This window comes from Erpetoichthys calabaricus, chromosome 2, assembly GCF_900747795.2.
Source record: "Erpetoichthys calabaricus chromosome 2, fErpCal1.3, whole genome shotgun sequence".
NCBI lineage: Eukaryota > Metazoa > Chordata > Cladistia > Polypteriformes > Polypteridae > Erpetoichthys > Erpetoichthys calabaricus.
In genome coordinates, this window is record NC_041395.2 from 188,050,960 (window position 1) to 188,077,661 (window position 26,702).

The window sequence follows — 26,702 nt, forward strand, 5'->3', positions numbered from 1 at the left end:
CCAGTGCTATCCACTTAATTCTTCCAAAATAATATTAAGTCCAGTTTTGAAACTCCCTAAATTCCTGAGGTTTACCACCCTACTTGGTAAAATACTTCATGTGTCTATGGTTCTGTGTGTAAAGAAAAACTTCCTTATGTTTGTGCAAAATTTACCCTTAACAAGTTTCCATCTGTATCCCTGTGTTCTTGATGAACTAAATTTAAAATAATAGTCTCAATTAACTGGGCTAATTCCCTTCATAATTTTAAACACTTCAATCCCGTCTCCTCTTAATCTTCTTTTGCTTCAACTGAACACGCTCAGTTCTTTTAATTGTTCCTTCTAATTCATTCTCTGTAGCCCTGGAATCAGCCTAGTCACTCTTCTCTAGACTTTTTCCAGTGCTATGTCCTTTGTGTAGCCTGGAGATCAAAACTGTACACAGTACTCCAGGTGAGGCCACACCAGTGGGTTATAAAGCTTAATCATAACCTCCTTGGACTTGTACTCTACACATTGTGCTCTATAACCTAACATTCTTTTAGCCTGCTTAATGGCTTCTGAATACTGTGTAGAAGTTGATAGTGTCGACTCCTAAATCCTTCTCGTAAGGCGTACTTTTGATAGTCAGACCTTCCATTAAGTATTTAAACCTAAGATTTTTACTTCCTACATGTAATACTTTACATTTACTTACATTAAATTTCATCTTCCACAAATCCTTTCAGGCCTGTATACTGTCAAGGTCCCTCTGTAATGATTCAATTGATTCTAGATTAACTGCCAATCCACCTAACTTGGTATCATCTGCAGTCTTAACCGGCTTGTTACTTATATTCCTTTCTAAATCATTTATATATATTAGAAATAGCAGTGACCCTAGCACTGAACACTGTGGAACATCACTCTTAACATCAGCCTACTCTGATAGAATTCCTCACACCATAACCTGATCTTCCTGTGTCTAGCCAATTTTGCACCAATCTACAAACATCAACCTGAACTCCCACTACTTTTGGTTTGATGCCCAACCATTCATGTGACACCTTATCAAATGCTTTCTGAAGTTCAAGATAAATAATATCATATGCTCTGCTTTGAACATATCCTTTTGTTGCCATCAATCCATTTTCCAACCCGCTGAATCCGAACACAGGGTCACGGGGGTCTGCTGGAGCCAATCCCAGCCAACACAGGGCACAAGGCAGCCAATCCCGGGCAGGGTGCCAACCCACCGCAGGACACACACACACACACACACACACACCCAGCATACACTAGGGCCAATTTAGAATCGCCAATCCACCTAACCTGCATGTCTTTGGACTGTGGGAGGAAACCGGAGCACCCGGAGGAAACCCACGCAGACACAGGGAGAACATACAAACTCCACGCAGGGAGGACCCGGGAAGCGAACCCAGGTCTCCTTACTGCGAGGCAGCAGCGCTACCCTCTGTGCCACCGAGCCGCCCACTTTAACATACTGAGTTAAAAAACAGTCACTGATTACTTTTAAAACTGTTCTACTTTGCCATTTGCAAGGTTATCCCAATTTATACTCGGGTAGTTAAAGTCCCAATGATTATAATATCCCCATGTAAACTTGCCCTTTTAGTATTATTAAAAACTAGCAAAATACCCGCGCTTCGCAGTGGAGAAGTAGTGTGTTAAAGAGGTTATGTAAACATATATATACATATACATATATACATATATATATATATACATATCTACATATACAGTACACATATCTACATATACATATATATACATATATATATATATATACATATCCACATCCATCCATCCATTTTCCAACCTGCTGAATCCGAACACAGGGTCACGGGGGTCTGCTGGAGCCAATCCCAGCCAACACAGGGCACAAGGCAGGGAACCAATCCCGGGCACGGTGCCAACCCACCGCAGGACACACACAAACACACCCATACACCAAGCACACACTAGGGCCAATTCAGAATCGCCAATCCACCTAACCTGCATGTCTTTGGACTGTGGGAGGAAACCGGAGCGCCCGGAGGAAACCCACGCAGACACGGGGAGAACATGCAAACTCCACGCAGGGTCTCCTAACTGCGAGGCAGCAGCGCTACCACTGCGCCACCGTGCCGCCCCACATCCACATATATATACATATATATATATATATACACATATCAACATATATATATACACATACATATACACACAAACATACACACACACATACACATATATACATATACACATACACACATACACATACATATATATATATATACTAGCAAAATACCCGCGCTTCGCAGCGGAGAAGTAGTGTGTTAAAGAGGTGACATAAACATATATATATATATATACATATATATACATATCTACATATACACATATCTACATATACATATCTATACATACATATACACATCCACATATACATATATATACATATACAAATTTACACATCTACATATATATACATATGTACATATATATACATATAAATATATACATATCTACATATATATACACATATATATATATACATATGCACATATATATATATATAGCAAAATACCCGTGCTTCGCAGCGGAGAAGTAGTGTGTTAAAGAGGTTATGAAAAAAAAAAGGAAACATTTTAAAAATAACGTAACATGATTGTCAATGTAATTGTGTTGTCATTGTTATGAGTGTTTGCTGTCTTTTATATATATAATATACACACACACACATAAACATATATATATAAATATACATATATATACATATCTACATATACACATATCTACATATATATATACATATACACATCCACATATATATACATATATATATATATATACACATATCAACATATATATACACACATACATAAACACACACATTTACATACACACACACACATATATATATATACATATATATATATATATATACATACACACACAGACACATATATATATACATAAATATTTACATATCTACATATATACACATCTACATATATATACACATATATATACATATCTACATATATATATATATATATATCTAGACATACATACATAGATAGATTGACACATATATATATACATATCTACATATATATATATGTAATTGTGTTGTCATTGTTATGAGTGTTGCTGTCATATATATATACATATATTCATATATATACATATCTACATATACAGATATCTACATATAGCAAAATACCCGCGCTTCGCAGCAGAGAAGTAGTGTGTTAAAGAGGTTATGCAACTATATATATATACATAAACATATACATATCTACATATACACATATCTACATATACATATATATACATATACACATCCACATATACATATATATATACATATACAAATTTACATATCTACATATATATATATATAGATATAAATATAGACATTCATATATACATACATACATTCACATATATATATATATATATATATATATATATATATATATATATATATATACTGTATATACTGTATATATACATATCTACTTATTGGCTCCTGTATTTAGGATATAGCAGGTTGGATAATGGATGGATGGACATCTGTATGCATAGCCCTATTTGCCCGTTTTCATTTTTTTTCTTTCTTCAGTAATATTTCAGTAAACCCGGAGCTTGTCAGTTCAAATCCTGGTACTGACACCACTGTGTGACCCTGAGGAAGTCACTTCACCTGCCTGTGCTGCAAAAAACAAAAGTAATATAACAAATTGTACCTCAGATGTTGCAAGTTGCTGGAATAAAGGCATAAGTAAAATAGATAAATATGTATTATACACATAGGAACTATTCATTTATTTTCAGTTAAGTCATCTGCAGCAAACTTTTATAAATGAGGGTTTCTCATTTTTCGATAGTGCAAACTGTTTCTTCTTCATTGACGTTTTCTCTTGGAGAGCTTTTTTCATTTCATTGAAAATTAAAGCAGCAGCTGCCAAAATATGTAGCTTTCTTATTAATTTTTCAACATTGTGTAAAATAAATTTATAAAGTAACATAAAAGGTTTAAATACTGGTTATCCTTTCACTGTACACTAAAATATTACTAAAGAGATACAAAAAAAGTAAAATGGATATGTTCTTTTTCTTTAAGGAGATTAAATGTTACTGAAGAAAGAAAAAAAATAAATAAACAGCCAAATGGGGCTATGCATACGAACTTAAAAGGTTTAAATAAAACAGAAATATATATTTTATTTTTACTTGCTTAACTTGTGGAGGGTGTATCCTGTAGCAAAGCCCTAACTTTTTTCGTGAAACCCTGTTTCAGTCAATAAGTCTTAAAAAAAGGTGTAAAGATATTGACAATAAGCTAAGCAAACCCAGGAAGACATGGAATCGTTTAAATCAAGTATCATTACATCTTCCTTTCTTAAAGAGAAGTAAGGCAGTACTTATAAGCTTACATATTTATATATAGACATACATACATATATATATATATATATATATATCTATATCCGAAGCCGTGCAAGCACACTCTTGAGAATGCAACGTATAGTTGTACAGAAGAAAAGCAATCTTGCCTCAAATAATGGCAACCTTTTGTAGGTTTATGAACTTAATTTAAACTTTAAGTTTACACGGTGCTTTCTTTCCGAAGTACCTGCACTCATGAATATGTCTGTATGTGTCAGTCGGTCAAATCCACGCGCTTCGCACCGGCGAAGTACCGCTTTTAAATTTTTATGAAGAAAAGAAAACCTTTTTAAATTGAGGGAAAATATACTAATAACAGTTTGTTAAGGATCTGTTTTTTTGTGAAGCTGCCTTCACTCGAGTGATCACTTCGACCTGACTTGGTGGCCAACTATAAGCGTTACCTGGTAGGTAACCACCCATACAATCAGATTGTGAATCAGACTACGAATGCCGTGAATGTAATTACCCCTATCTACATGTTGTCAAATAAACGAACCACACGCTGTGGCGCGGAATGTAATTACCCCGATCTACATGTTGTCAAATAAACGAACCACACGCTGTGGCGCGGAATGTAATTACCCCGATCTACATGTTGTCAAATAAACGAACCACACGCCGTGGCGCAATTTTAGGGGCTTTGCCTGTAGCGCTGACGTCCGAGGTTCGATTCCCGTAAGGTAGTGAAGTGAGTGGCTGGTTACCTACCAGGTAACGCTTATGGTTGGCCAGCAAGTGAGGTAACATCAGCCACGGTGCCTTCAGTTGTAAGAAGCAGATCATAGAATGGTTGAAATATATTTTACTGTCAAATAATGCAAAGAGTACGCGACACATCTTTCCCCCTTATTCTTGGCTCATCAGGCGTACACACTCACTGCACTTGCTTACGGTAATCGAACCTCAGGCGTCAGCGCTAGAGGGGCTTAGCAGCGGTGAAGTATTGCTTTTAAATTTTAATTAAGAACAAAAGAAAACCTCAGAGGTTCGGTTCCCGTAAGGGAGTGAAGTGAGTGGCTGGTTACCTACCAGGTAACGCTTATGGTTGGCCAGCAAGTGACGTAACATCAGCCACGGTGCCTTCAGTTGTGAGAAGCAGATCATAGAATGATTGAAAATAGTTTTGCATTTACCTTTTTAGTAAAAGGCGAGCTTTTAAGCCTGAGAAATCACCCCGTAAATGCACACGTTTAATTGCACATGTGTTAATATGTATGCTTACACAGTATTAAAAGACACTCAAAAATTAACGTTTTTTACCTTCGCTCCCGCGTTTGACTCGTGCTGTAAATCTTTTCCTTGTTTTTAGTTCAAGTGATTACGTAGGAGGCGTGATGACGCGATACGTGACTCCGCCTCCTCCATTAGAGTATATGGACAAAAAACATGTTCCAGTTATGACCATTACGCGTAGAATTTCGAAATGAAACCTGCCTAACTTTTGTAAGTAAGCTGTAAGGAATGAGCCTGCCAAATTTCAGCCTTCCACCTACACGGGAAGTTCGAGAATTAGTGATGAGTCAGTCAGTCAGTCAGTCAGTCAGTCAGTCAGTCAGTCAGTGAGTCAGTGAGGGCTTTGCCTTTTATTAATATGTATAGATACACACATACATACATACATACACACATATATATATACACATACAGACACATATATATACATATACATATTTACATATCTACATATATATATACATATATGCATATATATACATATCTACATATATATACACATATATATATATATACATATCTACATACATATATACATACATACATTCACATATATATATATAGCAAAATACCCGCGCTTCGCAGCGGAGAAGTAGTGTGTTAAAAAGGTTATGTAAACATATATATACATATACATATATATACATATACACATCCACATATATATACATAAATATATACACATATCAAAATATATATACACATACATATACACACATACATACACACACAAATGCATATATACATATACACATACATACATATACATACATATATATATACACACATACATACATATATACATATACACACATACATACATATATACATATACACATACATACATATACATACATACATTCATTCACAAATATATATATATATATATATATACACATTCAGACACATATATATACACTAGCAAAATACCCGCGCTTCGCAGCGGAGAAGTAGTGTGTTAAAGAGGTTATGAAAAAGTAAAGGAAACATTTTAAAAATAACGTAACATGATTGTCAATGTAATTGTGTTGTCATTGTTATGAGTGTTGCTGTCATATATATATACATATACACATATACACACACATATACACACATATACAGATATATTATATATACATATACACATATATTTTTTATATATATATTTTTTATATACACCATACGCATCCGCCCACGGCTGCCCTGCTGTGCGCAGATAGGACTTGATTGTACAATAAAATAAAATAAAGATAAAAAGACTAAAACAATCATCACCCATAAAGCGGATAGTAGACGTGACGTACTATATGTGTACCACATTTCAAGTGTATAGGTGCAACGGTTTGCGAGCTACAGGTCATTTAAAATCCTGGACAGACACACAAATTGCCACGGTAGCAAATTACAGAAGAAGATTTTACTGTTTAATAATTTATATTTATATGAAACGAGCTGTATATACCCGGCGTTGCCCGGGGCAGAAGTAACCTAATCGGTCAAACACTTACATATATACCAAAGTAAACCTAATCGGTCAAACAGTTACATATATAAAAAAAGCGAACCTAATCGGATAAACAGCTTCATATATACAGAAGCGAACCTAATCGGACAAACAGCTAATCTATATACATAAGCAAACCTAATTGGTCAAACAGTTACATAAATACAAAAGCAAACCTAATCGATGAAACAGCTTCATATATACAGAAGCGAACCTAATTGGTCAAACAGTTATGCATGTGCAGAATAATTTTACAAAGATTATGCGTGTTAACAATCATTAAAAAGAAAAGATTGAGGAACTCTTCTTCTATATGTGATGAAGCTGGATGAAGCTGACTTGACGAAGACGTAGGTGGCATAGATTGGTTTTTCTAAAACAGAAGAAAAAAATGAGTATCTATTATTATTTTAAATTACAATGAAAATGAGAACCTTGATTAGAGATAGATTATCCGTATTAAAATATGTGCATGAATAAACTTTTGCTAACTCTCTAGCAAAAGTTTATTCATACAAATTGGCATGGGATGGCTTTGTGAAAAAGTAAAAATTAGATAAAAATAAATTGAGAATGCGTACTTCGATTTGACTGAGATTATCTGTAATGATGAAAAAAAAGTTTAGTATGTTTTTTTTTCCATACGGGAAGGATGTAAAACCTTACATAGGCACCCTTCAGCCCGTACTGAAGGGTAGTGTCAGATTCTTACTGACTAAAAAACACCCTTTTTATTCCACAGCTACCCCAAAAAACCACTATTAGGCATTACTTTGGGGTGGCAGTAGTTTAGTTATGAAACAGCTGGGTCCTGAAAAAAATCTGTCTTATTAGTGGCTTCATCACATATAGAAGAACAGTTCCTCAATCTTTTCTTTTTAATGATTGTTAAAACGCATAATGTTTGTAAAATCATTCTGCACATGCATAACTGTTTGACCAATTAGGTTCGCTTCTGTATATATGAAGCTGTTTGATCGATTAGATTTGCTTTTGTATTTATGTAACTGTTTGACCAATTAGGTTTGCTTATGTATATAGATTAGCTGTTTGTCCGATTAGGTTCGCTTCTGTATATATGAAGCTGTTTGTCCGATTAGGTTCGGTTTTTTTATATATGTAACTGTTTGACCGATTAGGTTTACTTTGGTATATATGTAAGTGTTTGACCGATTAGGTTACTTCTGCCCCGGGCAACGCCGGGTATATACAGCTCGTGTATATATATATATATATATATATATATATATATACATATACATACATACATATACACATACATACATATACATACATACATACATTCACACATATATATATATATATATATACACATTCAGACACATATATATACACTAGCAAAATACCCGCGCTTCGCAGCGGAGAAGTAGTGTGTTAAAGAGGTTATGAAAAAGTAAAGGAAACATTTTAAAAATAACGTAACATGATTGTCAATGTAATTGTGTTGTCATTGTTATGAGTGTTGCTGTCATATATATATACATATACACATATACACACACATATACACACATATACAGATATATTATATATACATATACACATATATTTTTTATATATATATTTTTTATATATATATATATATATATATAGATAGATATATATATATACACATACATACATACATATACACACATAGATGCACTTACAATAACATAGAAATCAATATAAACAACATTAACATCATTATCATATGAGAATATGAAGTAATATATAAGAAGCACATTTCATATAAATATAAATTATTAAACAGTAAAATCTTCTTCTATAATTTGCTACCGTGGCTTTTCGTTGGTCTGTCCAGGATTTTAAATCACCTGTAGCTTGTAAACCGTTTAACCTATTGACTTGAAATCTGGTACACATATAATACGTCACGTCTGCTATTCGCTTTATGGGTGATGATTGTATTACTCTTGTTATGTTTATTTTATTTTATAATCAACTCCTATCTGCGCACACCAGGGCGGCCGTGGGCAGATGTGAATGGTGTATTCACTCCATGTTATCGTGCATTGCGCTGTCACTGGTATTTTGATAAAAGAATTTGAACAATATATAAGAAGCGTATAAATTATTAAACAGTAAAACATTAACATTTAAGAAGTAAAGTTACATTGAGTACTACTGCAGTGCCTTCGGGTATACCTCATTTTTTGTTTGCCCATTACATGCTTAAATGTATACATTTTTTGGTGTACCTACCCGAGAACACGCGACATATAACCGACCGTGGGAGAAGCATGGATTTTAAACACGCGTTGAGTTCATCTGCTGGTCTCCGTCGTGGAATAACTGGTAATGTTTGACTAAAATGTACAGCGAGTAAAACGACATTACCTCCTTTTTTTTTTTTACGATCTCTGAGATCTTGCTTTTTTCGGTTCAAGGCTTCATAAGCTCTTTTATGTTCCATGGTGTACTTAATAAGTACTAATTATCCCAATCCATCATCTTTGAATGTTGCAAGACTTTCGCCTTGTATGTAGATCGGGGTAATTACATTCATTGCATTCCTAGTCTGAATCACAATCTGATTGTATGGGTGGTTACCTGGCACTGTAGGGTTGCCACCCGTCCTTTAAAATACGGAATCGTGCCGCGTTTGAGAATTAAATTGCGCGTCCCGTTTTGAATCAATACTGGACGGGATTTATCCCGTATTTTTTTTATCATTTTTTTTTTAAAGCAGCGTGTCATGCAAATCATCCCACACGCATTTTATGAAGATGCCTCCTTTCCTACTTTTGATTGGGTAATACTTGATGTCATCGTTAGTTTGATTGGTCTTTTTAACTGTCCAGTGAGGAGGGCGTGTCTTTTACGTACAGTCTGCAAAGTGTTGGCACTGAGATGTGGCGTCAGCGCCATGGTTGAAGCCCCTAACGTTGCGGTCAGCAAGTCGGCTAACATCCGCCATGTGCCGTCTTTCAGTTGCGAGAAGCAGATCATAGAATGGTTGAAACTGTTGCCCCTAACGTTGCGCCACGGCGTGTGGTTCGTTTATACCTCGTGTCTTCTCATTAAACTTTTATCTCGCGAATATGTTATTGCAATCCGCAGCGGGAGCGTTTCTATAAACTTAATTTAAACTTACGTTTTACACCGTGCTTTGTTTCCCTTATGAACATGCTTGTATGCTTAACTCGCTCCGTTCTCAATTGTTTAATTAATTTTTTGCTCTTAGCTGTTCGCGGCTGTTCCTCCATTTCCCCCTACTTCGTTCTTTTATCTCGCGAATATGTTATTGCAATCCTTAACGGGAGCGTTTCAATAAACTGATTTAAAATAGTTTTGCATTTACCTTTTTAGTAAAAGGTGAGCTTTTAAGCCTGAGAAATCACCCCGTAAATGCACACGTTTAATTGCACATGTGTTAATATGTATGGTTACACAGTATTAAAAGACAGTGAACAACGTCAGTTACCTTTCTTCCCGCGTTTGATAAAAGGTGAGCTTTTAAGCCTGAGAAATCACCCCGTAAATGCACACGTTTAATTGCACATGTGTTAATATGTATGCTTACACAGTATTAAAAGACAGTCAAAAATTAACGTCATTTACCTTCGTTCCCGCGTGTGACTCGTGCTGTAAATCTCTTCCTTGTTTTTAGTTCACGTGATTACGTAGGAGGCGTGATGATGCGATACGTGACTCCGCCTCCTCCATTACAGTGTATGGACAAAAAATATGTTCCAGTTATGACCATTACACTTTGAATTTCGAAATGAAACCTGCCTAACTTTTGTAAGTAAGCTGTAAGGAATGAGCCTGCCAAATTTCAGCCTTCCACCTACACGGGAAGTTGGAGAATTAGTGATGAGTGAGTCAGTCAGTGAGTGAGTGAGTGAGTGAGTCAGTCAGTCAGTGAGGGCTTTGCCTTTTATTATTATAGATATACATATTTACATATCTACATATATATATATATATATATATCTACATATATATATATATATATATATATATATATATATATATATATATATATATACATATCTACATATATACACATATATATATATATCTACATATATATACACATATATATACATATCTACATATATATACACATATATAGACATACATATATACATACATACATTCACATATATATATAACCATTCATAACTATATATATATATATATATATATATATCCAAATCCCCGCGCTTCGCAGCGGCGAAGTTCTGCTTTTAAATTTTAATTAAGAAGAAAAGAAAACCTTTTTAAATTGAGGGAAAATATACCAATAACAATTTGTTAACGATCTGCCATTACACAGCCTCTCCGCTGTTTTATAAATGAACGCCATACATATCTACATATATACACATATATATATATATCTACATATATATACACATATATATACATATCTACATATATACACATATATATATATATCTACATATATATACACATATATATACATATCTACATATATATACACATATATAGACATACATATATACATACATACATTCACATATATATATAACCATTCATAACTATATATATATATATATATATATATATCCAAATCCCCGCGCTTCGCAGCGGCGAAGTTCTGCTTTTAAATTTTAATTAAGAAGAAAAGAAAACCTTTTTAAATTGAGGGAAAATATACCAATAACAATTTGTTAACGATCTGCCATTACACAGCCTCTCCGCTGTTTTATAAATGAACGCCATATAAGGCCGTCCTTTCTCCTAGCTTAGCGGTTCTGTATTCTTTTATTGTTCATTTATTACGATTGTTATAGTTATTGTGTAGCTATTTGAGACTCACTGTTCTGTTCAGGTACCCATTTCCTTTATGTAATTTTTTGTTCGTTTATTACGATTATAGTTATTTATTGATTCCCTTCTTTAGCTGACTGCCTGGCCATATAAGGCGCTCTGCTGTTTTTTTGTGAAGCAGCCTTAACACAGCTTTTCCACTGTTTCATAAACGAACGCCATATAAGGTCTTCCTTTTTCCTTGCTTCACCAAGGAAGCAGCCTTTTTATTTAATCCACGGGTTCTCCGCTGTTTTTTTTTTCTTTTTTTACGATTGTTATAGTTCTGTTTGTATACCAAGTTGTCAGTTCAGCACTCCGGTTGTAATATGACCAAGCCGTGCAAGCCTACTGTTAAGAATGCAACGTATAGTTGTACAGGAGAAAAGCAATCTTGCCTCAAATCAATGGCAACCTTTTGTAGGTCTATGAACTTAATTTAAACTTTAGGTTTACACGGTGCTTTGTTTCCAAAGTACCTGCACTCATGAATATGTCTGTATGCGTCAGTCGCTGAAATCCCCACGCTTCGCACCGGCGAAGTACTGCTTTTAAATTTTTATTAAGAAGAAAAGAAAACCTTTTTAAATTGAGGGAAAATATACCAATAATAATTTGTTAAGGATTTGTTTTTTTGTGAAGCTGCCTTTACACAGCCTCTCCGCTGTTTTACAAAACGAACGCCATATAAGGCCGTCCTTTCTCCTTGCTTAGCGGTTCTGTATTTTTTTATTGTTCGTTTATTACAATTATAATAGTTATTGTGTAGCTATTTGAGACTCACTCTTCTGTTCAGGTACCCATTTCCTTTATGTAGTCCTTGGATTCTCTGCTATTTTTTGTTCGTTTATTACCATTATAGTTATTTATTGATTCCCTTCTTTAGCTGACTGCCTGCTCATATAAGGTGCTCTGCTGTTTTTTTGTGAAGCAGCCTTTACACAGCTTTTCCGCTGTTTTATAAACGAACGCCATATAAGGTCTTCCTTTTTCGTTGCTTCGCCAACGGAAGCAGCCTTTTTATTTAATCCACGGGTTCTCTGCTGTTTTTTTGTTCGTTTATTACGATTGTTATAGTTCTGTTTGTATGCCACGTTGTTAGTTCAGCACTCCGGTTGTAATATGACCAAGCCGTGCAAGCTTACTGTTGAGAATGCAACGTATAGTTGTACAGGAGAAAAGCAATCTTGCCTCAAAGTTCAGTCAGTTCACGTGAGCCGCTCTCTTGTGTGATGTTGCGATGTCCACGGCTTAATTTAATGTTAGCTAAGACCTGGCACTTAAAAGTTTCTTGCTACAGCAATTTTAACTCTGTTACAAAGTGATCCAAAGTCTCGTTTATACCTCGTGTCTTCTCATTAAACTTGTATGTTGCGAATATGGTATTGCAAACGGTAGCAGGAGCGTTTCTATAAACTTAATTTAAACTTATGGTTTACACCGTGCTTTGTTTCCTCAGTAGCTGCACTTATGAATATGCTTGTATGCGTCACTTGCTCGCTTCTTATTGTTTTGCTGCCTTCTCAATTGTGTAATGAATGTTTTCTTCAGCGCTCTTTGGGGCTCTTCCTTGTTTTCTACGTACTGCATTCACAGTCAGATCACGTGATTACGTGGGTGGCGTGATGACGCGATACGCAAGTGCGCCTCCCACGGCCAACGAGCTGCAGTCCATTACAGTATATGGACAAAAAAGAGGTTCCAGTTATGACCGTTATGCTTTGAATTTCGAAATGAAACCTGCCTAACTTTTGTAAGTAAGCTGTAAGGAATGAGCCTGCCAAATTTCAGCCTTCCACCTACACGGGAAGTTGGAGAATTAGTGATGAGTCAGTCAGTCAGTCAGTCAGTCAGTCAGTCAGTCAGTCAGTCAGTGAGTCAGTGAGGGCTTTGCCTTTTATTAGTATAGATATGTGTATTGAAATTACTGTCTATATTGGGTGGTCTATAACACACTTCTAAAATAAGACATCTATCCCTAATGTTTTCCAGATGAAGCCAGATGTCCTCACTAAGATGGAGCTCATCGTCCAATTGACTTGCATTTAAATTTAACATAAACAGCAACCCCATCTCATTTTCTGTTCTGTATTTTGTTTACTAATTTTTCTTTCTTTTTTTCCAGAAATTCCCAAATCTTTTTAAATCTAGCTACTATGGAGGGAAAAATCTGATGTTTAAAGATTCTACAGTAAAACTGATCAAAGCTCCTGAAAATATGAACTCTTTCTTTTATCTTGGAGCTAAATATACAAGTATTATAAGATCACTCACAAAAAGTAAGTAGAACTAACTAGAAATGGCATAGTGCAACACTGCATGATTTTTTGTTACATTTCCTCAAAAAAATCGGTAATATTCAGTGACATGCAGAGACTTACAGATGGGCAGGGGCAAAACTCTTGGGCACATTTTGAAAATTTAGCTGAAACCTATACTAAGCTGTTTCCTGATTTATAACAAACTTTTCCTTGTAGACATCTGTTTGAATATGTCAAAAACTTTAAAATGCTCTATGACAATGTCTTTTTCAGTGGATAAGAGGAAGGAGAGGTCAGAAAAACCTCTCTTCACCACAGCCATTGTTTTTTTTTTATTTAAAAAAATTCAGCTTGGAAAATGAGCATTCAAATGAGGCTGTTGGGACAGGGAATGTGGCATATGTTTTAAGGAGCTCACTCAAACACGGAAAGACAGTTTTATCCGCATTCTGCTTTAAGGTTGTCAGCTGGGTTTGTCCATTATGACCCTTGGGTAAGACAAATGATAAATTGGTTCAGTCAGCAGTTGTTCCTCATCTGTACTGTGGAAATCACACACTCTTTTGACCATCTGGATAACTTTGTGATGTCTTTGCTTGGTCCCGTTTTAAAACACAGTGTGTTTTAAAAACACATGATTATTATGATATATGCAGCATTTTTGTGATTAAACAGTGTTCATTTAGTTTGAATATGCAGATCATTTTGTGGTGTTGAGAGTATTTTCTTTTGGCTGAGCATTTGTCCTAGTTAATTGATTATTTTCACCTATTTTTGCAATTGTTGTACTGTTTAATTGAGTGGATATTTTTTACATGTTTTACGTGATTGTTTGTACGATTTCATTGGTTGGAATGGGACTAAATCATGAAGTCAAAGGAAGTTAAGGAAAAATGCAGACCCATGGCTGGAAGAATGTTTCTCTGGCTGGATGAGATCCCCAGGACCAACTTAAATATTCCTTGCAGTCCAATTGGGAATGTCGTCTTCACAATGAGGTGTTGTCGATTTGCTGGTATCAACAACCCCCGACCAACCCCCAACACCAAACATCAAAGATACTTAACTTTATAATGACAGCTTCTTGATTTCAAGCAAAAAAAAAAAATATATATATATATATATCCATAATGGCAATTACATCACATGGTCCAGATCAGGAACAAATCTCCAGAAGTCAGGTTCACATTATTAGTTCTCCTGCAGCCACTCCAGCCTCTTCCCTGGCATCTTAAGAGCGTTTATTCTCCCTTTTCTCTAACTAGCACTGGCAAGCTTAAGTCTGATGTTAGCAAAAATGGATGAAATCTGTTCTTGCTATCAACCTAAAAAACAGTAACTGCAGGTTCATAGACTTTCAGAAGTCTAATATACAAACTATTGTTCATTTGATGCTTCTACTTTTAGCATTTTTCACTACTTTTACAAGAATTATGAGAAGTATATTAGACTTGTTATGTTTCTGTAAATACATGCCATAAAATAGTTGATAACAGTATGGTATGTATTTGCGGAAAAAAGTTTATTTGATGTAAAATATTTTTCCATTAGAAACACCTGAATAATTTACATAAATGATGCAACTTAATTGGTCGTGTTAAGAAATGGTCTTTAATTTTTCAGTGAGTACCATTTATCCAAATAGTTAAATTCCACGGAGCTCTGTAGGTGTCAGGCAAAAAAAAAAAAATTTGCTCAAATGAATTAGTAACTGGGCAGCACGGTGGTGCAGTGGGTAGCGCTGCTGCCTCGCAGTTAGGAGACCCGGGTTTGCTTCCCGGGTCCTCCCTGCATGGAATTTGCATGTTCTCCCCGTGTCTGAGTGGGTTTCCTCCGGGTGCTCCGGTTTCCTCCCACAGTCCAAAGACATGCAGGTTAGGTGGATTGATGATTCTAGATTTTCCCCTAGTGTGTGCTTGGTGTGTGTATGTGTGTGTGCGTGTGCCCTGCGGTGGGCTGGCGCCCTGCCCGGGGTTTGTTCCCTTCCTTGTGCCCTGTGGTGGCTGGGATTGGATCCAACAGACCCCCGTGACCCTGTAGTTAGGATGTAGCGGGTTGGATAATTGATGGATGGAATTAGTAACTTGTTAAAACTAATTAAAATGAATTACTTTAAATTTTTTTCACTAACTCTTATTTCAGTTGCTATTTATATTTCCTGGTGTTGTTGTGTGCAAAATCTGTAAATTTTGGTCTATATTTTCATTATATTTTGCTCAAGATAAAACAACAGATGAACTTAAATACAGATCACTTGCATGTACCGTTTAACATTAAGGCAATCTGTTTTCCTGAATTGTACCAATATCAATCACAGTACTATCTGTTTGAACTGAGCAGGAATTCAGGAGATGCCTCAGGCTGTATTGATGATTTTATCACCAGTGAAGGGAACAGCACCAGCACTAAATTGGTTTACAGCTTGAGACAGGAGATTGTTAAAACATCAAAAACTTTATTGCTTGGGAAAACAAACTACTCATATAGATTAAAGAGTCTAAACAAATTCATCCATCATATTGACAGCCAGCCATTGGAAATACTGCATCTAAAGATCACGTGGTGTAAAATCCCCATTGAAATTTTAAAATAAATATGCCTTGAGAGTAGCTACAGAAAAAGAGAACAGAACAACGTTAGAAGAGGGCGCCAGTATCGTGTGGCCATTTTCATCTGCTTGCCAGAAAAGCATCTCATGAACAACTTTGAGTGCTAGATCACAAGCCACCTGGGACATTCATCCTTGACATCTTTTTTGTAAGCTTTACTTAATTACTATATCCACACTTGACTATCAATCTAATTTTCTATTATTACTTATTCTATTTTGTATTATTATTCATGTAATAAATACCACGCTGTTGTTAACTTTCAATACTTTGTTTTCATATCTGGAGTGATTGAGGTAATAAGGTAATTTTTATTAAGAGCACCTGGGGCAGTCAGAAGTTTGCCATACGCTCTGAACTGCAAAATTTATTAAGGCTGAGGGTGTGAGGTCCACTCCATAGTAGGGAACAGTATGTAAAGTAAGACATTCTTGGTTGATAAATGGCCTATAGCCAAGGATGTTGAGCCTTTGTTATGTTTGAATATGTTCCTAGAGACCAAAGTAATACTTAGGTCTGAAATATATTTTAAACATTGTATGTTGTTTGTGCCGATAATAAGTAAGTCTCTTGAAGTGCTAAGACAGTAACAGGTTGTGTATGTGTTAGTCATAAGGCATGTGTGTGGTTTGAAGTGCTAGAGATTAACCAGCTGTGTGTGTGTCACTCATAGGGCACTGTTGTGGTTAGGGTTTGTGCGTATGTGAATATCTATGTGTGTGTGTATGTTAATCTTAAGGTGTGACAGTAGACCAATGCGGTAAAGAACCTGATGAGTACACTTATCCTTGAAGAAAATAGGTAAAGGATAAGTATAGGGAAATAATCACGATAATACACCTGGTATGCAGTTTAGTGAACCACAACCAAAAGAGTATACCCAATCAAACATTTCAGTGTATTCTATGCTGTTTATTGCAATTATGGACTAGATTTAAAACTTACCTTTTGTTCAATTAATATTTCCATCACTGACTAAGGAATAAAAACATTCTCCGAGAAAATTCCATAAATCGATTCTTGTAACTTCTCCTGCATTTGAAAACTGTTTCAGTACTCCTCAAAAGAAACTTTTCAACGGTGGTCTTCCAACTAGTTCTTCTTCCAGTTCACTGATTTTAACACACACCTTACAGTTCACTGAACTGTATGCCAGGGAAACCATACTGGGCTCTATAATAAGAACTGGGCTGCAAGGGGGATAAATAATAATATTCTATTTGAACTAATTAATGAAGAATGGGGTTCTGTACTACTGAAATAGGAGTCAGAAAAAAAATAAAAATAATCTGTTTGAAAGAGTTATGTAATTCATTTGAACAGATTTTTTTTTTTATTGCCTAACACCCACTGGGCTTTCTAAAATTCAGAGGTGTTGCACATATTACCACACAATCCAAACAAATTCAGTTCAGTGAGGTGGAAACCATTCCAATGTAGCAAATCTGACATATTATTGGTTTAGCTGTGTGTACATGGCTTTCTTTTAGGAACATGATGAAAGTAGTTTTGATGACGCAGTTCAGCAGTAAAATATGACTAGTTTCTCATAAGAGCATTTGTTTACATTCAACAAGAAGGACAGGGACAGTTGCCACTTCTGCCCTTGTGTGGTCATTTAAAACTTACAATGAATTTTATAAATGCTTCTAGTATGTAATCTGTATTTTGACATATAGATGACACGTAAGTGCCTATCAGCATGCATACGATTAGGGGGGCTTGGAGAGAATTCAATTTGATGATGCATACTCAGAAGTAATGGCACTTGAGCTTAAAAGCTGTCCCATTCACACAGGGAATGGAATTCTCCTATTACCCACCATGATACAAAAGCTTCCTTGAATCTTTTTAACTCAAAAGGTCACAGATTCACAGCTGAGGACCAACATTCTTAATATGTCAAGAGTATTTACTGAAATTTTTTTTTGCTTTCCTTGAACTTTTCATACAGTACATATTGCTTGATGAATTTAATTTTATAAATATTGAGCTGTACATTATGTTATGGATTTATGGCTTTCTTCTTAATCATTTGGAGACAGTGTATACAAAGAGCTTTCAATCAGACACCAAGTCTTCACAACATTGTGTTTTCTCTCTGTTTTTCTTATCCTTTAAAACTAATGATCTGAGTCATAATAATTATCATTGATCCACTATAACGAATACAGATGACACTAATGAGATTGTAGATATTTGTGGAAGAATAAAGCCATTGTATAAATTACATGAAGCAGACTTGTTTTGTGATATGGTGCAAGGATAACTGTGGTACTTTAAGAAGAAAGAAAAAATGACATTTGACTTTACCAGAATCCATACATTCATCCATCATGGGGATGGAAAAAATAGCAATATATATATATATCTAAGGACACTCAGCGTTACTTACTTCTCTTTGGTAAACTCTAGACTAATCAGAATGGACAGGGACTTTTTACTGTCCTTTCATTGTAATGTGGTACAGTTGGTCATTATGTTCAGCTGCATTACTTGGTTTAGTGGGCTGAGCAAATGTAAGGCGAATATTCTTATTGAACTGTTTCCTCTCAGATACAGTTTCCTGGGTTTAACCCCTCTACCCAGTGACTGTCTATTTAGAGTATGCACTTTTTCCATGTGTCTGTGTACTCTTAAGTTCCTCACACATCCAAAAGATGTATGTGTAGGTGATTAGGCAACTCTTCATCATCAGAGTGTCAGTGTATACATGATGAACATGTAGTTCAGTGAACTGGGGCACTTTCCTGCCTTAGTTCCTACAATCCTAACCTGGATAAGCAGGTTAAAAAAAGAATAATTGGATAGATAAATATAAGTTTTTCAACACTGCTGTCTTGGGGCTTGTGGAATCCTAGCATTTTAAGTTAATTTGTGACTCTAAATTGGCTTGTGTGTGAATGTGTGCATATACATAAGCATTGATATTCTGGCACCCATCTTCAATTGGTTTTAGCTTTGCACCCAATACACCCAAAATAAGCTCCAACACCTCTGTGACCTTGGACTATATAAGCAGATTAGAAGATAGAAAGACAGATGGGTTTGAAAGCAGTTGGATGAATAAACAGATAAAATTATGTATATGTGTTTTAATTTCAGCATCTGATCAAAAAGAGAGCAGATCTACCCATAGCACAATCAAATGGTGTTATATTAGCCACTTTGAAAAAAACAAATGTGATGCATGGAGTATCGCCAGTGCTGATGACCAAGGCAATGCTAAAATTGACTGTGTAAAAGGAGACTCCGTGGAGGATTGCGTTGGAATGATAATGGTAAGAATGGTTTTAATGTTTTTCACAATGTACAGTATATATATTATACATGAGGAAAATGAGATGCAATGTTACAGTTCATGACAAACATGCTCACTTGTTTCATTGTTTTTTTCCTTCAAACACTGTCTAGTTCAAGAAGAATGATACAAAGAACCATGTTCAGCTATTCTTGCTTTTATTTGAAAAAAATGGCACAAATATGAAGGCCAAATGGTATCTAAGAAAATAAACTATAATGATAAGAATATACTCTCTATATACTTGTTTCACAAAGTTCTAAATAAATAGTCATTTGCCTAGACCATTTCAGTACATTTACTGTATAAGGAACTTGTTTAAAATCCAGTCACCTGTTTGTGTTAAATGCAGCAGCACTTCCAAATTGTAATTATGTGTATTCTGGTTTTCAAGGAAAGAGAGTCAGTTACTTGCCATTCAAGCAGTATCATATTGTCTCATATTGACCATTTATCATCCTAGAAAAAGTATAATGCATTTTTATCAATGAATTCTTGGGGTTATTATAATAAATAATTGATAGGTTCCTCTGTGGTGGGCTGGCACCCTGCCTGGGGTTTGTTTCCTGCCTTGCGCCCTGTGTTGGCTGGGATTGGCTCCAGCAGACCCCTGTGACCCTGTAGTTAGGATATAGCGGGTTGGATAATGGATGGATGGATGATAGGTTCCTAATAGTAGGCACTTTTAATTTGCATGTACAGTAGATAACCACTTTGATCTCAAAGAAAAAGAATTTATTAACTTACTGCATTCATTTGATCTCAGTTAGCCTCTTTTCCTTAACCAACACAAAAGGGAGGATATGTGCTAGACTTGAATAAGTCAAATAAATTTAATATTGATATTATGTAGGTCCTAGACTTTGGTATACCTTACCATCACTGTATTTTATTTGACCTAGAAATATCTGAGACTAACTAAAAGCAGCATCTTATTAAAAATGTTATGTTGATGCTGCAGTTGTTTCTAGGTATGCTAATATTCTAAACAGTCAGTCTGAGTTTAGTGCTCAGTTTTATACAGGCAGTAATGTAAACATTAAGATGGAATATTTTAATGGTAAGTGGAGAGCCAAAGCTGACACAGAAGCCCCTGAAAAACTGTTAAATCTTCCATTAGTAAAATACCATGGGAAAAACAAGCTCTTTCTGAATGCAAATTAAACTACCACAAGGCTGAGTGAAAATTTAGAATAACTAAACTAACAGTGCATTATAAAATACTGAAAATTCATATACCGTATAACTAAATCCAACAAAGCTGTCTGACCTGAGAGACAATTCTATTTTTTAAAATCATAAATGAAAATGCTGGGAATTCAAGGGTATTTTCAACTATATATCATTCTATTAAACATTAATAAATGGCTTCTAAAATTTCAATGGAAAAAATTGAGGCTTTTGCAGCATTTTTAAGGATAATTTAAACAATTTCAGATGTAATATAATATAGTCCTCAAATGCAAACATTGTTCAGTGTGTCTATTATAGTGAACTAAATTCATTTGCTAAAATAAGTTCCCTGAATTTCATAGAATAGCATCTCAGCTAAAATTGCCCACTTATGTAATTGACCCAGTCACCCCCCGCCCCCCACACCACTACTTTTCAAAGAAGTTTCTGATATGCTAATTGACAGTGTACTAGTGTATTTTCCCTGATTTTTTAAGACTGCAGTAGTTAAACCACTGCTTAAGAAAAATAATCCCTATGTAACTGTAAGCCACCTTTTTAAAGAAAAATTGTAGAAAAAGTATGTCACAGTTCAGAAATTGTGTTGGTTGAAGCAGTTAATGATTTGCAGGTTTATACTGACACAAACAAAATATCTATTCTTGTTGTCTTAGACTTTTTATACAACATTTGACTTCTCATTAATCACTTTAGTCAGTAGGTGAGTCTGCCTTGTAGTGTTTTAAATTGGTTTAAATCTTTTGTAACAGTCAGAACATTCTTTGTGGTGATTCTATGTTAGTGGTAAATGATGCTGTATATGGTATACCATAAGGATCAATTCTGGGCCCACTGTTATTCTCAATCTCCATTAGGCCAGATTAATTATAAACAAAAGAGGATCTACTACAGCTATGTAGATGACTCACAGATTTACTTATCTGTATCACCTGATAACCCTGAGGATCTACGTCCTTTGATCCAGTCCCTTACTTGCATTACAGAATGGTGGAGTAGTAATTTCCTCAAGCTAAATAAGGGGGTAAAATGGAAATTTATTGTCTATAGTGAAAAAATCAAGGGTTTTAGAAATAAACTTGGATCACCTAGCTTTACAAATCAAACCAGAATTAAACATGTTAGGCATTATTATGAATTCAGATCTAAACTTCAAGTTACATAATAGCCATATTACAAAGACTGTGTTTTTCATTAAAGAAACACTGCAAATGTAGACCTCTTATAGCTACTAAGATAACAGGACTACCCAAGAAAGACAAAAATTGGGTTGCAGTTAGTTCAGAATTTTCACTAGTAAAAGATTTTCAGCACATCTTACCAGTCTTGGAGGAAGAATATTTCAAGGTTTAAGGTATGGAAGTTGAAGGAGGAAAGTGTGAGAAGCAAATTTACTGAAACGTTGGTAATAAGCACAAACAAGGTTTCAGAATAATCTGGTGAGAATGGCAAATAGCCAATGATGAAGAATGTCTTTTTGAAAAACAGCATAAGTCTGTGAAATGTGAAAGAGACCACTTAGACACAAAGAAATACAGTGGAATGCTGATGTACAGATGGATATTGAGAAAAAGCAGAGTTGCCGTAGGGAGTGGCAGAAAACAAAGGCAAAAAGTGACAGGGTGAGTTATAAGGAAGCAAAGTGAAATGCCAGAAAAGCAGTTGTGAGAGCAGTTGTTAAGCAAGTCAACAATCCACTGTTTGCAAACAAATTTCAAAATAAGAAGGTAAATAGAATTATGGTCACAATCTTGAAACAGATGACAAAAGTGAGAATGTGGCAGGTGTGAATTGCTTGGTGAATGCTGAAGGGTACATTATGATTGATACTAAGATGATTAAACGTGTTTAGAAGAAGAATATGAAGTTGTTGAATGAGGAGAACAAATGGGGATAATAAGAAAGCAGAAATACTAAGCCATATGTTTCTGAAGGATGAAGTTGTAGAAGCACTGAAAAAGGTGAAGAAGTAAATCGGTGCATCAGTCTGGAGAGATGTTGGAAATGTTGGAAAGCAGTCTGAGGTACTGGAGTTAAATTGTTGAGGGGTCTGTGTGAAAGGGAGATTACTGAAGGGTTAAAATGCATCAAAGGGAATGTGGGTAATATTGAGCAATAAACTGCCAGACTATTCAAAATTATAGTTTTACATATCAGTGTTATCAGTTTTGGAGAATGTTTGGAGATTCAGCTACTTAGGTGACAGGTTGAGTGTAGATGGAGGGTTGAATGCGGAGGGTTGAATGCAAAAATGATAGAGTGAAAGGTACATAAAAGAAGTTCCAAGATTTGTCCCACGTTCTCAATTCTAAAGGAGTCTTCATGGCATTGAAGGGTAAAATTTATGAAAGCTGTGTGAAGACTAGTATGGCCTATGGGATGGAGGTTTGGCCGATGAAAAAGGAACATGACACAAAGGTGGAAAGAACCGAGATGCAAATGATCAGGGAAGTGTGGAGTGTCATGGTGTGAGAGGATGATGAATCCTGAGTTAAGAAAAATACTTTGTGGAAGCAATATGAGTTATGCCCACAGGGGAGCACACGAAGGTAAGTTTGGGTATGGGGAGCGAAAGGCATTGGATGACTAGGTGAAGTGGTACACCCAGATGGAGGTGGGGTTGAAAGAGGCCAAGAGGGAAGCCAAAGATAACATGCTTAGAGGTGACATCACATATATGAAGAAAATGCGTCACACTCTAAAGGATGCCGAGAATCATTAAGAGCAAAGAAATAAGATTTGGGATTCAAATAACTAACATTGGCACACCTGGAAGATGACAGCTAAACTGGCGCTGATGATGATACAAATTAGATTTTTGCATCACTTGGTGGTTAAAAAGGTCTAATATTATAGTAAGACAGTATACATCTTAAACAACAAGTTCACTAGCTGGCAAAAACATTCTTTAGCCTATGTCTGCCAGTAAAGTGAGCAGGAAACAGCAGCAGTAATCTCTTTCTTATACTTCTCAGCAGTAGCCATTCTAAAAACATTAGCAGGCATTTAAAGGTATCCTGAAGAACAAGTATTCTGTGGGTACAGTGGCATTTAGGGGACACCATTAGTGGAGCTTGATCCCACAAGAAAGTTCCATTAGAGAGGCCAGTGATAGAGCTGAAAAAAGTAGAGATTCAAAGTGAAGCGTGTAAATGGGTGCAAAAGTCCATCAAAAACAGAAAGCAAAGGAAAATGGTGAGAAAAGCTATAGATGGTGTTAAAGCCCATGCATCAATGAATTAATGCTGGGGGCATGGCTCTCTTAATTATATAAATAATCTTGCAGGGAATATAAATGAGAAGTTGTCTCTGAAGATAGTTAGCAGATTAAGGTGGAATTTAGCAAAAGTTTAGCCGATTCATTACAGAAGATTATCCTATAGCCTTATTCAGATGTTGTGCTAATTGACTTTTAATAGGTAAAATGTATAGTACTATATATAGGAAGTAAAATGTTAACGTTAATATAAACATTAAATTTAAATGCATAAAAGCAGGTCTGAAATTTAGAAGTTCATCTATATGAGAAGGAAATGGAAGTCTTAGTGTCCAGTTTTAGACAATGAAGAAGTGATTAAGAAGGTAATTGGATTACATAGAATTACATGTCAAGCACAAATAAAAGGAGATCATTCTTAAATTATACACAGCACTAATGAAGTCTCCTCTGGAATACTGTGTTAAGTTATTGTCTTTGTGTTACTAAAGGACAACATATTCATATAAGGCATAATCTATTTAAAAATGTACACATCTGAGAAACAAAAATACATTTCTCTTGATAAACTCTTTCAAGATAAAAACAAGTGATTTAAAGCTATTCCTTTTATTTAAAAACTGTATATTCTGATCTTGAAATTATTCCCTTCTTCAGCTAGTTTTATTTCCAGCTGGATCACAGCTTTATGTTAATACAGAAGTTTGCCATACAGCCTGTAGACTGGAATTAACAAGTTCCTTCAAAGTTTAAATTTTAATGCAATGCTGCTGATTAGTCATTTAAAATATGGTGGAATTAAAATGAATGAAAATAAGTTGCAAGGAAATTTTTAAAATGTCCAAAAAACCGATACAATTGTTCTGAATTCATTGCATGTGCCAAAAAACCAGTTGAGCTGTATTAAATCCAATGCATGTGTGCAAGGAAACTGTACTAAATCCAATGTGTATTTTGTTATTATTTGTACATGACTTACACTGTTACAGAACTGACACAAATATAATAAGCATGTTGTAGCTTCATTATAAAATTAAAAAGAAGACATATTGAATATGAAATATTTAATTTTTCAATTAATCCGCATTTTAACAATTTCACATTAATTTTTTTTTCATATTATTTATTTGTTCTCTGCAAAATGAAGATTCTAATACATATTTCACTGTAGTGCTGTTAATTGAAAATAATAATTGCAATTATAATATCAAAAGCAATAATCATCAAATATCATTTTGTCCTAGTAGTGCACCCTTACTATAAGTATAAATTTAAATTATAAGTATAATGATTATTTTACATCTCTGATCCATATATGTTGAAATGTTTTATATCTTCAACTTTAGAAAACAATGGAATTGGAGATGTTTTGTTTCATACAAATAACGATATTTCTTCATTAGAATATCTTTTTAAAATTGCCCAATGATATTGATTTCTGTGGAAAGAGGATTTTGGAAATTGAAAAGTATCCACTCGATCACATAATTTTAGTAGTGTTGCAGTTGTGAAAACTTTTTTTTTAGTAGTTTGGATTGTAAGGATTGTTTTGATAGCAAATGCTGTGGCAGTATTCAGTCAATATAGATGAAAATTTTCATTGGTTTGTGTTTATATTATTTTTCTTAATTTTCACAAAGATATTTTGAAAGACTTGCTTGTTTTGTTTAATGGGGAACCAAATGAAATGGGAAGAATAGCCTTTTGAATACTGCTTATTATTGTTATTGCCAGTTTTATTTTTTTACTGTATATTCTATACAGTACACATTTCAGTGATTCTGTACATTATGTAAAAGATACGTATATTTTGTTTATTTATTTTTCAGGACTTCCTATTATATTATTTGGCATAATAAAGTTATTTTCTACTACTTCATTTGATTTAAGTGGTCCTTATGAAAAGAAACATAACAATAGAACTATAAACCATCTTATGAACAGATGGTTTACATACAAATACTACTGATCCGGATCCTTTTTTTAATCGTTTTTTTTAGAGAAAAGAAGCTGATGCTGTTACTATGGATGGAGGCTACATCTTTTCTGCAGGAGCATGTGGTCTTGTCCCTGTAATGTCGGAAGTTTATGAAGGTGAAAAGTTTCTGTTTATAATGTGAATGGTACAAATATTTTAGAAAACCATATTTTGAATATGATGAATATTATTTATGAAACG

The 26,702-nt window shown here is 34.9% G+C and overlaps 1 protein-coding gene across 1 annotated transcript in view; it reads left to right on the plus strand.

The window, feature by feature from the left end:
* Positions 1-26,702, plus strand: part of tfa (transferrin-a) — an 86,599-nt gene that overhangs the window by 25,377 nt on the left and 34,520 nt on the right. Inside the window, exons 8-10 of the mRNA XM_028794911.2 lie at positions 14,070-14,223; positions 19,920-20,095; positions 26,524-26,617. Coding sequence (XP_028650744.1) covers positions 14,070-14,223; positions 19,920-20,095; positions 26,524-26,617 — 424 coding nt within the window. The remainder of the gene's footprint in view (positions 1-14,069; positions 14,224-19,919; positions 20,096-26,523; positions 26,618-26,702) is intronic.